The sequence below is a fragment of the Notolepis coatsorum genome, assembly GCF_963971535.1.
Source record: "Notolepis coatsorum genome assembly, chromosome: 14".
Classification (NCBI taxonomy): Eukaryota; Metazoa; Chordata; class Actinopteri; order Aulopiformes; family Paralepididae; genus Notolepis; species Notolepis coatsorum.
In genome coordinates this window covers 93,550,091-93,566,214 of record NC_140178.1, presented here as the reverse complement: position 1 = coordinate 93,566,214, position 16,124 = coordinate 93,550,091, and the positions used below count along the sequence as shown (strand labels likewise).

The window sequence follows — 16,124 nt, the reverse complement described above, 5'->3', positions numbered from 1 at the left end:
TCACGCGGTTGGCGAGTCCAGGGTTGGCAACGTACAGCGGGTGGCACCGGGCCTCCTATCTACAGTTCCTGGCGGACCAGCGCCAGTTGGCGGCGGGTGCGCTTTGGGATTATCATCACGTATGGCTACAGCTGTGCCATATGTCGAGGTGGATGGGGAGAATGTTGAGGCGGGGGCTTGTGTTGCAGTTTGCACAACCCCACCCTCCGTTTTCAGGTTTGGTACAGACCCTGTTGTCAGGGTCAGCACAGCTCTGGCCGACGAGATCCAATCTCTGTTGGCGAAGCAAGCCATCGTCGTGGTTCCAAAGGAGGACACGATGCGTGGCGTTTCCTCCCGGTATTCTCTGGTGCTCGAGAAATCAGGGGGGGGGGGTGTCAGACCCATACTGGACCTGTCCCATGGAAGGTTCGGAATGTTGACCGTCTCCCGCCTGTTAGGCACTGTCAGGTGGGGGACTAGTTCACCTCCATAGACCTGTAGGATGCGTATTCGCATCCTGATCTTCCATCCTAGGGCTTACCTATGCTTCCTTTGCAGGGCTTAGCATACAGGTACCAGAGGCTGCCGTTCGGCTACTCTCTGGCTCCCCGCATCTTCACCAAGTGCGTGGAGACCGCGCTGGGGCCTCTGCATCATCGGGGGTTATGAATTTGATTCTACCCTGGACGACGTTCTGGCCCTTGGCCGGTCAGGGTAGATCGCCAGGTCTCATACCAGGCAGGTGGTGCCTCACCAGCCTGGGTTTTGCTGTAGACTGGAAGTAGAGTACTCCTCTTCCCAGTCAATGGGTGGAGTACTTGGGCTTTTTCTAAGCTCAAGGTCTATATGGGCATCCCTCTCAGAGCGGCGGCGAGTGGATGGTTCTCGGCACGCTCGGGAGGTTCCGTCCTAGGACGGTTACGGCGCTGTCCGTGATGCGCCTGCTGTTGTGGTCCCTCTTGGCCTCCTCTTCATGAGGAGGATACAGAGGTGGTTTTTTTCCAGTATGGAAATGGACCCGGTGTGAGACATGTGGAAGCGGCTGAAGGTTCCCATGTCAGTACTGGGGGACCTCGTCCTCTGGGGTGGGCCTGGTGCCCTCACCAGCGGGGTCCCCGTGGGCAGCAGGCTGTCACACATCACAGTCTTCACCGACGCCTCCATCATGGGATGGGGGGGGGGGCGTGTCGGGCCAACGCAGTAGGGGGCAGCTGGCAAGACCATGCTGCCCGGTCTGCGCTACATTCAATGTGTTGGATTTGAAGGCAGTCCTTCTGGTCCTCAAACGGCTCGGCCACCTTGTGGTGGGCAGGCATGTTTTGGTCAGGACGGACAACACGACATCAGCATCGTATATTGACAGACAGGGAGGAGTGCGCTCCCCCCGTCTGCACCGGACGGCGGTCGGGCTCTGGCTATGGGCATTCTCCATCTGCGCAGCCTGAGGGCTCTCCACATCCCCGGCAGGGAGAATGTGGGTGCAGATGTGATGTCGCGGGGCGGTCCTCACCCTGATGAGTGGGGACTACGTCCAGATGTAGTCGGACAGGTCTGAGACCGATTCCGTGGCCGCCCGGGATTCTGTATGCATTCCCCCCCCTTACACCTGATAGCTCAGCTGTTGGGGCGGGTACGTCGGGAGCGCGGGACTTGATCCTGGTCGCGCCGGGCCGGGGCTCAGCTGTGTGGTCCCCGGCCCTGATTCAGCTCTTGGTGGCCCCGCCGTGGCCTGTTCCATGGTCACCGCGGGCCCTCTCTCAGGCGCGCGGAACTCTGTTCTGCCTCCTGTTCTGTGGCAGCCTCTAGGCTTGGCTGCTGACAGTGTGAATCTGGTGGGGATGCGTCTTGACTATTCTGTGGTTGACGCTATCCGGTACGTGCGCGCTCCGTCCTCTACCGTGGCTTACGCTGGGGAGTGGTGTATGGTCGAGTGTGGGGGCAGAACATTGTTCAGCCACCCTCTCGTGAAACATTCCTGCTTGGCGCTCTGCGTCTCAAGCCTGTGGATCGTTCTCTGTCTCCGAGTGGGACCTCCAACTGGTCCTGCGCCGGTTGTCGGAGGCCCCGTTTGAGCCTCTTGAGCAGGCGCCATTGGATCAGCTGTAAGACTGCGTTCTTTTTGGCCATCACCTCCGCTAAGCGTGTGGGTGAGCTGTGTGCTCTCTCGGTGCGGCCTGAGTGCCTGTCTATTCGGCCGATAGCGGTGCGACTCTGAGGCCTAATCCAGTCTTCGTGCCAAAGAATATCCGGAGCTCTTTTCGCTCCAGGGATATTGTGGTTCAGGCGTTCGTCCGCCTCCTCGCGCTAGTGAGTTGGAGGCGGGCCTTCACCTGTCGTGTCCTGTCCGTGCACTGGGGGTTTACCTCAGGACTCTGGCTCTCAGGGCTTCCGTTCAACTGTTTGTTTGTTACGGTGGCCCTTGCACAGGTGAGGCGCTGTCCAAGCAGCACCTGTCACATTGGTTGTGCAGGGGCGTTGCCCTTTGCTGCACGTTGGCTGGACAGGTCCCCCCTCGGGCTGCTGCCCTGTTAGGGGGGGCCTTGGTGGAGGACATCTGTGCTGCGGCCTTCTGGCCCTCCCCGGGTCCCTTCGTTAGGTTTTACCTTGTGGACGTGACTGGGGGTTCTGTCTCCCAGGCGGTTCTGAGGTCTGGGACCTCTCCTACGTCCCACCATTGGTGGGCTAGCAGGGGTGTGTGGGTGTGTGCCACGGGGTGCTGTGTCACACGTGGTCCCGCCTGTGCTGTGCGTTTTCAGGGGTGTCTGGTTCCCCCTTTTTTTTGCACTTTGGTGGAGTTGACTGCCTTCGTTAGGACGGGCGGGTGGACGGGACTCCCCTCCTCCCTGGTTGGGGCTTACGGGCCCTCAGGGGGTACACTTGTCGGGCCACGCGTCTGCTCTGCCCCATATCTCATAATGGCGAAGAGCGAGACGCGATTGGCCAGTATGATAATATAACGAAAGATTATCCTATAACCTAGTTATATGAATACTGGCTGAGCGTCTCGCTCTTAGCGCCCTGAGGTCCCTTGGATGGGTTTTCAGTGTTGGAAATCTTTCTGAGGAAGGGCGAGTATGACCATGTCCGGCATCATATAGTGGGACGCAGGGGCGTGGCCTGGTCACGTGCATGTGAGTGCATTTGTTGTTTTGTGAGCACATTATGTGCTAGGAGATAAAAGATATCTCATAATGGCGAAGAGCGAAACGCTCAGCCAGTATTCATATAACTAGGTTAAGGATAACCTTTCGTTATCAGGCATGTGTTTAGGTTGTCTATTACTAATGGTTTGATTGGGTGTTGTGTTTGTAAATAGCAGTTTCAAATAAAAATGCATGGCATTTTACAATACAAAACTTTGAGGTTGTTTTCTGAAAAACTAGTTTTTATGCATTTTACTTACACACAAAGTCTTGGAACTCCATTTCCCTAGTACCTACACACACCAAACTTTCCACATCTCTTCCCATCCATATTATGCTTCTTTGCCTAGAAGGGTCTGTTGATATATCATTCATAGCTGGGTTTATAGTACATTTTATACCAAAACTAGGTGATTTTTTGTATTATGACAGTAGACAGTATTTCCTGATGTATGGGCTGATATAGCCACAATCCCTTCTAGAAAAAGTTTCGTTTTTGAATATATCAACAAAATGAAACTGCCATAAATCTGCCATTATCCATGTTGGTGATGCGAGTCTTGGCGACACATGCAAATGTGTGCATATTTAATGAGTTAAATTTGCATATATAAACATACAATTCAGAAAACTTGCAATATATTTTTTCTTTGTTTATATGTACATAACAAACTGGGAAAGTTTCATAGTGATATCTATTCAAATATTTGTTTTCCCTATTAGGGGGTGCTGTCTCGCCGTATACAGGAGAGTAAACAAAACAAGTGGAGCATTGACGTACATAATATTAATTATATATACGATGTACAGATATATTTGGATAATAATGTAGATATAGATATGACTGGGAACGACATAGAGATGTGAGAGAAAGCTATGTGTAAGGTTATGGGTAGAGAGAGGGGGGATAACTGTGTAGATGGATATGTCTGGGAGCGAAGGCTATGTATGCTATTGTGTGTGGGGAGGGGGGCTGGTACATGTCCCTGCAAATACAATGGGTTGTATCATAGACAGATATTGACAATGAGTTATCATAGACAGAGATTGACAATGAGTTGTATCATAGACAGAGATTGACAATGAGTTGTATCATAGACAGAGATTGACAATGAGTTGTATCATAGACAGAGATTGACAATGAGTTGTATCATAGACAGAGATTGACAATGAGTTGTATCATAGACAGAGATTGACAATGGGTTGTATCATAGACAGATATTGACAATGGGTTGTATCATAGACAGATATTGACAATGAGTTGTATCATAGACAGTGATTGACAATGGGAAGAAAATCAAGCTCATTGATAAAGCAGTCAATTTAAAACACCAGGAAACAGACCAGGAAAACTGTTAGTGTTTCTGAATATCTTACTGCCTTTACACTTCCTGAATATTGTTTTATGGGCCTATTTTGTCAGGCCAGGTCTCTTTCCCTCTTACAAAAGAGATTATTAATCTCAACGAGACGTACCTGGTTAAATAAATTACCATTAAAGGGGAACTATCTTATAAATGGCCTTTTTCAGTGTTTAGCATTGTTTCCTAGCTATGTGGACTTATATTAATAGGATCTATGTCTCTAATTCTCATATTGGTGCATTCTTCCAATTCTCCTCTCACAATATTCACCCTCACTGAACTGAGTCACCTGAAAATGTGCATATCTGTGATGTCAGAGATTTCTCAGCTGCATAATAATGTGGCAATTGGTGTGGCAGTTGGCACCAGGCCACACAATGGTTGGAGCTTGAGGTAGAAAAATGCTGTTTTTGAGTACTTGATTAGAAATACAAAACAATGCATTTTTTGAAAAAAAAAACTTACAGAGGTGTTCCATAGACTCACAGGAATTGTGTAAAAGTGCCCAAATAGTGAAAGAAATAGTCAAATAGTTCCCCTTTAATATATCTATAAGTAAAGGAGGGCTTATTTGACAGACGTTTCGGCCATCAGGGCCATTGGCAAATGTTTTATAAATGTATATATATATATATATATATATATATATATATATATATATATATATATATATATATATATATATATATATATATATATATATATTATAAAAAATTTGCCAATCCTTATGAAGCAATCTGATTGACCAACAGGTATTCCATGAGCGCTAATATATAGTATTCATTCATCCAATCTGTATTTATACTTCATAAATACACTTAGTAGTTTAACTCATTTACATTGTTGTCGAGATGTTACATTCACATAGTGTCATAGTGCATTAATAAATACAGAAACATCAGACAATCAAAAAAAAAAAAAAAAAGTACAGATATAACATTCTAAATTCTTCTGTTTAAGATGTTTCCTTTCCTTATTTACATCCCAGTTAATGTTAATTCACTAACAACAATTATTTCCTTCTTAGAATCACAGTGATTGAGGGTGACCTTCAATTCATCATAGAAGTCTACCTTTGTTGAGGGTTTCCTATAAATACAAATGACACAGAAGGAGTGAGATGTTCACACCAATACATTCCAAATCTACTTCTCTTGGCCCTTCAATTTGAGTACATTTCAAGGAGCTTTTGACATACAGGAGAACCCCTCCATGCCTGTCTTGGTCTCGGTCTTTCCTAAAGACATTATAGCCATGCAGGCATAGTTATTGCTGCATGTGGAGAGGAATGGGTTAACCACGTTTCTGTCAGACCTAAAAAGTCAATATTAGAATTGCATGAAAGGCAAACGCAAGAGGGACCATCTATCACTGGCAGAAACCTTGTCTGCAGGTAGGAAAAATAAGCCTAGCTACACTAATATGAAAAATACACTATTTGATGCTGTGCTGAGAGACAGTTTAGCTGTGTTTTTATAGTTTACATAACTAGCATTCTAGTTTTCTTCAGATACTGTATCATATGCCATCTAGTTTTATTGTTTTACAGTGATGTTTATGTAGCTCTGCTCTGTAGAGATGCTGATCTTACAATTGTGGGCAGGGACATCAGCTTGTACATAGCACATGGAAAGCTGTGTCACTGTGTGCATTAACAAATGGTTCACAAACTCTGTGCTGTTGATGATCTAACATGTGACCATGAGGAATGTGACACCAGGGTGTTTATACACGCATAACATATCAAACTATCAAACTGTAGTTATCAAGAACCCTGATACAGATGTGGCAGTGATTGCTGCAAGTCTGCAGGCAGAACTGCCATGTAAATTGTATTTTTTCACAGGAGTTGGCAACAGAACAAGGATCATCAGCCCTTGGCACCAATGTGTGTTCAGCACTTATTGGGATAAATACCTTCTCAGGTTGTGACTCTACATGTGCCTTTCATGGCAAGGGCAAGAGGAAAACATTTTCTGTTGCTTGTGAGAAAAAGTAGTACCTGACTGCATTTACAGAACTGGGTAGCAGTTTTACCCTAGATCAGCCTACCTTTGCTGGTCTTAGTAAATATGTGTGCCACCTGTATGGCCAGCCATCAGCTAAGAATGTGAATGATGCAAGATACAAAGCATTCTGCATGGCATGACCAAGCAGCTATAATGAGACATTCATTGAAATCTGTAATGTGTGCCCCTTCACCCGTTGGCAATGGGTGGCACGTCGAGGATGGGGAGTTCATTTAACAGTGACTACAAATCCGGCCCCTGATAGTGTGTTGCAGGTTGCAAACAAGGCAAATGTGAGACAGGAAGATGTTCCCGTGTCTGCAAAACTGCCATGTACAAATCTATGTCAATGCCAAAACTGTGCAAATGTTTCTAAGGAAACTGCCATCATCCAGTCCATCCTCACCCTCTCCATCATCACCTGGTTCCCTGCAGCCACGGTCAGGGACAAGACCAAGCTGCAGCGGGTGATACGATCAGCGGAGAGGGTGATCGGCTGCCCCCTTCCCTCCCTCGACATTCCACCAGGGCCTTGAGGAGGGCGAGGAAGATCATGGCAGACCCCGCCCACCCGGGTCACGGCCTCTTCATTATGCTCCCCCACGGCAGGCGGCTTCGGCTGCCCAAGACATTAAAGTCCCACCATAGACTGAGTTTCTTCCCCTCAGCAGCTCGCCTGGTAAATTTGTCAGGTGTCCCCCTGCTCCCCCCCCACCCTCTATGGCAAGCTGCTAGGGCTGGACCTCTGGACTTGAACTGTGCTGCACTGTTTCCATGTCCCCTACCACTGCACTTTACTGTCTTATTGTTGTCTCACTGTTCTGTCCTGTTTTGCACTTATTTATTTATCATTATTATTATGTTGTTCCTATTTGTGAGAAAATCATGCACTGAAATGTCAAATCACGTTCCATTTGTACCTGTACAAATAATCTGAATCTGAGGATAGGGCTACATACATGGGATGATGACTGATGATAGTGGTGAGGTGGCAGGTGAGCCGAACATTAGGGTAGGCTATAATTGGGAGTCACGCGAGGGAGTTCCCCCCCCCCCACACACAATGGCGTAACTATTCGTTATTTTGCATAATTTGACCAATTTATACACACCGCCAGGATGAAATTGTAACGACTGATCATGAAATGTGAACTAACTATGCAATTGCAATAGTATTAGAACAACAAGGTTTGTTTAAAAATCAAAAGGGAGGACATTTATTAGAGAATCAAGAAGTTTATTTGTCACATATACCAGGGCATACAGTGAAATGCGGGTGGTCATGCCTGCATCGATTGTGCAATAATACAATAATAAAATAGACATAGGGGAAAAAAACAGGTATTAAGAAGGCATAAGATGTGCATGATAAAAAGGCACTGAGAAGGCACTGGTTCCTATGGACACTACACTACTATACAATTTTAACTCAGCATTATGCTATACTTATCTAAACTAAACTATACAACATACAAGAACCATAATATCAGTAGTTGCAGTCAATATTGCAAATTTAATTTGCTAATCAAATCAGTAGCGGGCTGCGCGTATGAAGCGGTAGTTCTCTGTCCGTTCGTCTCTCTTCTTTGGTCTGTGTTTCTGTAATGGGGCGAGAATGGGGGGTGGGGGGGTGACACAAATTAATTTCCAAGAAGTGTTCCGTCTGTCGATCTCCCTAGCATTACAGCTCTGCTCCTGCATCGTGACAGTGTCCGTTTCCACAGCTCAACAGCACCACCTGGTGCCTGCTGTTTGAGTGTTCACAGACTGTACTGTCCATGGGTCTGAATTTATACAATACACACACTACTAACTACTAGGCTACAGGCTACAGCGAGCCCCCACTAATTTCATATACTGTAGTGCAAATTAAGTGTTCAAATGAAGGCATCCAATATGATTAAGCCCTTAACAATTGTGTGTATTGAGCCGTACTGTATTCATGGCCGTAGACCAGCTATGAGGTCACCGAGGTCCGGACCTCGGTAACTATTTGTAACCATTAAAAAAAAAAAATTATATAATTTATTTTTTATTTTATTTTTTGGTCAACGACCGGCCCACTACTAGGCTGAGACATCGGCCCATTGGTACTGACTGACACTGGGCTGGCCCAATCACATCTCTTACTAAGCACCCCCCCCCGCCAGTCGTGCAGGTATATGACTGAGATGGGGCTGGTACATGACTGAGAGAGGGCTGGTACATGACTGAGAGGGGGCTGGTATACATGACTGAGAGGGGGGCTGGTACATGACTGAGAGGGGGCTGGTATACATGACTGAGAGGGGGGCTGGTATACATGACTGAGAGGGGGCTGGTATACATGACTGAGAGGGGGCTGTGGTACATGACTGAGATGGGGCTATGGTACATGACTGAGATGGGGCTGTGGTACATGACTGAGAGGAGGCTGGTACATGACTGAGACGGGGCTGGTACATGACTGAGAGGGGGCTGGTACATGACTGAGAGGGGGCTGGTACATGACTGAGAGGGGGCTGGTACATGACTGAGATGGGGCTGGTACATGCCTGAGAGGGGGCTGTGGTACATGACTGAGAGGGGGCTGGTACATGACTGAGAGGGGCTGGTACATGACTGAGAGGGGGCTGTGGTACATGACTGAGAGGGGGCTGTGGTATATGACTGAGAGGGGGCTGTGGTACATGACTGAGAGGGGGCTGGCTGGTACATGACTGAGAGGGGGCTGGTACATGACTGAGAGAGGGCTGGTACATGACTGAGAGGGGGCTGGTATACATGACTGAGAGGGGGGCTGGTATACATGACTGAGAGGGGGCTGTGGTACATGACTGAGATGGGGCTATGGTACATGACTGAGATGGGGCTGGCTGGTACATGACTGAGAGGGGGCTGGTACATGACTGAGAGAGGGCTGGTATATGACTGAGAGGGGGCTGTGGTACATGACTGAGAGGGGGCTGGCTGGTACATGACTGAGAGGGGGCTGGTACATGACTGAGAGAGAGCTGGTACATGACTGAGAGGGGGCTGGTATACATGACTGAGAGGGGGGCTGGTATACATGACTGAGAGGGGGCTGTGGTACATGACTGAGATGGGGCTATGGTACATGACTGAGATGGGGCTGGCTGGTACATGACTGAGAGGGGGCTGGTACATGACTGAGAGAGGGCTGGTACATGACTGAGAGGGGGCTGGTATACATGACTGAGAGGGGGGCTGGTACATGACTGAGAGGGGGCTGGTATACATGACTGAGAGGGGGGCTGGTATACATGACTGAGAGGGGGCTGGTATACATGACTGAGAGGGGGCTGTGGTACATGACTGAGAGGGGGCTATGGTACATGACTGAGATGGGGCTGTGGTACATGACTGAGAGGAGGCTGGTACATGACTGAGACGGGGCTGGTACATGACTGAGAGGGGGCTGGTACATGACTGAGAGGGGGCTGGTACATGACTGAGAGGGGGCTGGTACATGACTGAGAGGGGGCTGGTACATGACTCAGATGGGGCTGTGGTACATGACTGAGAGGGGGCTGGTAGATGACAGAGGGGGCTGGTATACATGACTGAGAGAGGGCTGGTACATGACTGAGAGGGGCTGGCTGGTACATGACTGAGAGGGGCTGGTACATGACTGAGAGGGGGCTGGTACAATGTATTGGGCATCATTGTAGGTCAAACCATTAAAAAGTTAATTTCCACGGCAGCCATTTTGGATTTTGGTCTCTCACAAATTTCCCCCGCCTTTTTAAAAAATCCATTGAGAAACGAAGTGCCACAGATGACCCCACTACTAGGTCCATATCGTATCATCATAATATTATTTTTTAAATCATTAGGATAAGGGTTCCCTTGATAAAGATGCATGAAAAGGCTGTATAATATACAACACCAGTAGCTCAACTGCAAAAACTGCTTTTTTATTTGATTAGATTTATTTGGAAATTAACACTTTGGGTGCCAGGAAACGCTTAAACACGTCATTCCCGGCCATGCTCAAGTTGCCGAAGACGCTTTACAGCGTCTTTAATATCAATATTTCAAAAATCTGGGATCGGATTCATATGTCCCCTCCGCTGGCCTGAGATCCACCAGGAGGACCCACTGAGCTCTCTGGCGGTTCAGGAGCGCCATCTGGTGGCCGATCGGCGCAATCGCTTAACAGGAAGTGCCATAGAGGTTGTGCTGGACGGCCGTATTACTTCCGGGCACTCGCTATAGGTCCCGGCATTCTAGCTCGTCACAATACACAGCGATCGATTGCCAATAACTCGATAAACAACATGATTTGGACGTATATACCATTATACAAGCTGGAGATGGACCGGGTAAATCTACATCCCATAATGATACAATTTCTACTCTATGATGATCGCCCAACGGCGCGCGGAGACTGGGGTGAGTTTTAGCGTGTAAAGTTACCGTCTTCGATACTAACTGCTATTATCAACATTTGACCCACATTAGATGATTGGTATAACGCTGCCCACGGAATTATAAACGCCCCCTAGCCCATCCGGTCAACATCAGATGACGTGTAGTAACTTCTAGAAGTACGTCTAGTTGGACTTTTTTATATCGCGCTGATTGCCATAAAACTGTATTGCATCATCAATATAATGTATTTGGGGCTATAGATCACGTTCTGGAGAAAGCTGCAGAAAGAGATGAAAACATACTTATACATTAGACCATACTTTACTATGAATATGTGAATGAAAAAGTGTAACGTTGCTACACAATGAACAATACATATAGGACTTTGAATGGGCCCTAATAATGGCAATGTAGCAATAGAATTTAAAAAGTTATAGCCCTGCAAAGAAGGGGACTTTCTCTATAGACAAATAGAGCCGGCAACCTACGGTTGATAATGAATTTAACCCATGGCAGCCAAAGTGTTAAAAACACATCATAAAAACAAATGATCTTGACCAATTTGTATTCCTGAGGATATCACCTAAAAGCATTCATTAACAAGCATTAACACTTATTTCCAAGGTGGTCCTCGATGGAAGACATAAAAACACAGCACATTATAGCCTACTCAACTGAAAAATTTTCCTCAACTGCAAAAATGTATGCCTACTTATGTATTAGCCTACAGGGAAAAACACATTCACAACAGGCAGCAAAGTTTGTTTTCAGCCAAGTATGGTAATAAGGTAACTATTAGGATATATATGGTATGGATTACTTACTCTTAATAACTTATTACTATCTGTGGTAGCTCTAGTCTCCACCTACACAAATTGTTTTTGTGCTGTCCATTGATCATGCACCTTCATGTGGTAGGCACATAGGTCAAACTCCCCAAACAAACACGCCATTGATTTAATTGCCATATAAGATGAATATAAAACAAGAAGGTGATCTATTAACTGTGTAAACCTTATGCAATATTCATCATTGATATTTGAATACTTGAAATCTGTATGAACTGAGTAGTTAGTATCAAATGAAATAAGATGGAACTGCTCCATGCATTCATTGAATAAACAACTATTTTCTCATTACCAGTATGGTATTGTTTAAATTGTACAGCTTTTTGCACATCTTTGTCAGGGGATTCCAACAATTCTGGACATGAATGTACCAGTTAATTGTAATCATCTCTCTCCTTATGTCTAGTCAAGCCAGGTTGTGGAGGAGAGAGACAGGGATGAACAGGCTATAGACTACGTTGCCCATCCTGAGCCTGCTATGATGCAGGTGTTTTTACATCACCACCCAAAACAAGATTCAGCCAAGAGCGAGTGAGTACACTGGTCCACTTGTCCATGGCACTTACTACCCAGCTTTGTAATGGGTTGGGGGGGGGAATAGTACAGTAGGTACGCATATTTAAGGGGACCGTAAGGATGGTGTACTGGTGGGTGGTGTCCGACCGATTATAGTGGGCCGGTCTGGGCCAAAAAAATAAATGGACCTCCCTAATTTCTAAACCCTGGCTACGGCCCTGACTGTATTGTACCCATTCTGCAATATGTTAATAACGTTTTCAATCAATCAGTCTTACCTTTAATGCAGCAATATGCGACGTTTCGTCTTGGCATCGTAGGCAGCAATGAGCTCTTCTGCTTTAAGTTTGTCTGTGAGATCACCTTCGATGTAAAGCAGACTCAGAGGTGTCAGTCTCTCCTGGCCCATGGTGGTTCTTTGCCAGTGTCGGATGCGCCTCCTTGCTGAGAATGACCGTTCACATGTTGCTGTGCCTACGGGCAATGACAGAGCCAAACGGAAAAGCTTTTCATAATTTGGATAATGTCCAGACACAAGTTCCCTTCTGATGTTTTCAGTGGATCCGTTTTGGATTTGTGTCGACACCATTCTCATCTCAGTCAGTGTGAGTTGGGGGTTGATGTTGAGTATGTTTGCATACCGGCTGATCAGGCTCTCTGCACCCCCGGAATCACATTTGAACACAGCATCGACACTTTCAGCAATGGTCAGTGACTGCGCGGAGAATCTGGCTCGACACTCGGCCAGAAGTGTGTCCAAAACAGGATAGAACAGCTGACTGGCCCATTTCTGTTTCATGGTGGTGGCTGTGCTCGCCCCGGGGCGCTTGCGTGGTGGTCCCTCATCATCCCCGCTCTCCAGACAAACGTCAACTGACTGGCAGAATGTTTGGATTTCGCTCCAGATGCCATCCCACTTTTGACTGTCGGTCCTCATGTTTTCGAAGCCGTTCATCATCGATTCCAGGACACTTGCGGCTTTGGACAAAGTCGCGTCTTTCCCTCGCAGTGCTGTGTGCGCGACGTGGACCGCGCGGAGCAAATCATTAAAAACAACCAGACTCACGCAAAAGTCTGCGCGTGTCACCGTCTCCAGCAGACCAGATGCTTCCACGAACCAACGATAGGGAGGCTCGGACAGATCAGACAGAGTGGCGGTCAGGGCTTGTAGTCCATCTTTGACAGCCGACACGTTTTTCCATCTGCAAGCCCATCTCGTGTCGCTCAGTGCTGTGAGATCTGCGGTAACACCTGGATGAATGAATGAATGAAGAAAACTTTATTAACAGATTGAAGAATGGGTACAGTACAGTACGGCTCAACACACAATTGTTAAGGGGATGCAGACCAGAGAAAGACTTTCGTCTCGTTTACATCAGGGTCCCCCATTTTCAATTCATAGTGACACATTTATGACATAGGCCTACACAAATATGACTCATGACATACAGGTATACTGTTACATTTGTGACATATACGATATGCAAATATACAGTACCTAGCTCCTTCTGAGCCTGCGTGTACGCGTGATCTGTTCCTGGTCGTGCGAAGAAGGCGTACAGACTCTCAAGGGTGTGAAAAAACCCCATCGCTGTGCGATTCACTTTACAGGCATCGACCAAGACCAGGACCAAGTCGTGGTCCATGCAGTGGATGTAGGCGGCAGAGGGGTGATCCTCGCGCAGTCTGGTCTGAACACCGTTGACGTGCCCAGACATCACAGCCGTGCCGTCATAACTCTGTGCCACGATGGGTACCCCGTACAGTCCGCACTCCTCCAGAAGGTGCTTCACATGCCCATATATTGCATTTGCGTCTTGCACTTCTTCTTCAGAACTATTCACGAATCCAAGAAATCGCTCTTTTGGTTCCAGTCCCTCTGCGTATCGCACGCACACGGTCATCTGCTCCTGTTGTTTACATGAGCGCGCTTCATCCACGAGAATGGTGTAAAATCCATTTTCCTCAACACTGCGAATGATTTGGCTTTTCACACTTTTGATTGCAATTTCCAACAGTTGGTTTTGAGCGTCGTGGCTGGTCAGGTCGAAGGGGCTGCTGTTGAACGCAGCGCAGAACGCGTCGTCGAGCGTCGAGACCAACGCACACAGCTCCAACAGTAACACGTTCCCACTGTTTGTGGAACTCCGACTCTCATCATGCCCTTGTAGAGCAACAAGCCCTTGTTTGCCAAGATACAGTACCATCTTAACAACAGTGGTGGCATAGTCCCACTTAATAGGCTGAGAGGGGCCACTGTCTTTTTCTCCCAGATCAGTCGTGTGGGGTGGATCACCGGCCATGTTGATCCCCTCTCCCGGTGGCCCTGGGTCATCATCGCTCCTCACATGGCCGCCTGAAGCCTCGGGTGATGATCGGGTCAATGTGTTGTTATTATTATGCCCAGGGGCAGGGCTCGCTGTGGCTTCTTCACGGATGCGATCTTCTAGAGCTTCTGAATTACTTTTATGATCCTTTGCCTTGAAAAAAGAACGTATGTCCATGTTGCGTGTTGTTGCGCGCTGCGGCCGTCGCTCACGGTCGCTGGTGTTGGCAACGTGGCTACAAAGAAACTGGCGGGGGACTTTCGAATGCGGATGTTTACACAAACGGGTGAGGCGTGATTGGTTACTGCCTGGCTGTGGGCGGGCCCTACATTGGAATGTTAAGCGGTCACCACACCCAGCCTGCTTAATATTGTCAGCTGCAGCAGCCCAACACACAATATCGTAGCCTAGGCTGAATATATAATGCTGCGCCTGCCCACATTATATATTATACATTTCAAAATTCCAGAACCTATATATTGACATTCTTTATTCGGAATAACCCCTTGAGATGTAGCATCTCGTTTTCGAGGGGCTCCTAACACAATACAATGTACATTTTCAGAAGAAAAAAAACACACAAACATTGGACATCGAAACAGAGTCTACAACAACCAAATCAACTGAGAAATGACATTACAAAATAAGTAAACCAACATACGAGATCACAAGATAAACAGGACAAACAAAACACAAATCAAGCAAGGATAGGAATGGATCGTTACTTCGTAAGAGAAGTAATGAAAGTCATGATAGTATGCAGTATATAAATGATTGAAAACGTTATTAACAGATTGCAGAATGGGTACAGTACAGCTCAATACATACAATTGTTAAGGGGATGCAGACCAGAGAAAGACTTTCGTCTTGTTTACATCAGGGTCCCCCATTTTCAATTCATCATAACATATATGACATACACGACATACAGTACTGCTACATCTATACATTTATGACATACCAGATTTGCAAATACAGTAGTCTGCGATACAAAAAGTGTCCAGAAAAGAGTGTATACATTTGACGTGGAAACTGTACATTGGAGGAGGTTGGGTAGGTGGGGGGGACTGTACATTGGAGGTGGTTGGGTGGGTGGGGGGAGGTTGGGTAGGAGGGGTGGGTGGGGGACACTGTACAACTGAACAAGCAAAACTGTACATTGGAATATTGACAAGACCATACTTGGTCATTTACTGTACATTGGGGGGGGGGGGGGTTGTGTTAGGACATTTACAGGGGCCAGTTTCGAATTGCAGTCTCCCGTAGGTGTTCTTTGAGTGTTTTTGGGTAGTGATTCACATTCCTTTACAGCAAAAACGGTACTTTAAAAATAAATAAATAATTTATTAATTTATGCATGCGAATGCCTTCCTATTGGAGCACAGAATGAATGAATGAAAACTTTATTTAACAGATTGCAGAATGGGTACAATACAGTACGGCTCAATACACACAATTGTTAAAGGGGATGCAGACCTGAAAAAGACGTTTGTCTTGTTTCCATCATTTTCAATTCATATAGACATTTATGACATACACAACATACATGACATTTATGGCA

At 46.7% G+C, this 16,124-nt stretch overlaps 1 protein-coding gene across 1 annotated transcript; it reads right to left on the bottom strand.

Annotated features, from left to right (window-relative positions):
• Positions 1-7,774: 7,774 nt before the first annotated feature.
• On the bottom strand, positions 7,775-14,690 carry LOC311240336 (zinc finger MYM-type protein 1). Its single transcript, XM_084328916.1, has 3 exons — positions 13,735-14,690; positions 12,515-13,487; positions 7,775-8,097 (listed from the first exon to the last, which is right to left on the bottom strand). The coding sequence occupies exons 1-2, from the start codon at positions 14,537-14,539 to the stop codon at positions 12,517-12,519; spliced, it is 1,776 nt and encodes a 591-aa protein (XP_084185042.1). The 5' UTR covers positions 14,540-14,690; the 3' UTR covers positions 7,775-8,097; positions 12,515-12,516.
• Between the last annotated feature and the right edge of the window lie 1,434 nt (positions 14,691-16,124).

What these genes read in the sequence shown, in the direction of transcription:
- LOC311240336 (XM_084328916.1), bottom strand. Translation starts at nt 14,539, where the DNA reads ATGGCCGGTGATCCACCCCACACGACTGATCTGGGAGAAAAAGACAGT. An exon ending in GCAGGCTCAGAAGGAGCTAG is followed by an intron (nt 13,488 to 13,734) that starts GTACTGTATATT and finishes TCATTCATCCAG; the next exon opens with GTGTTACCGCAGATCTCACA.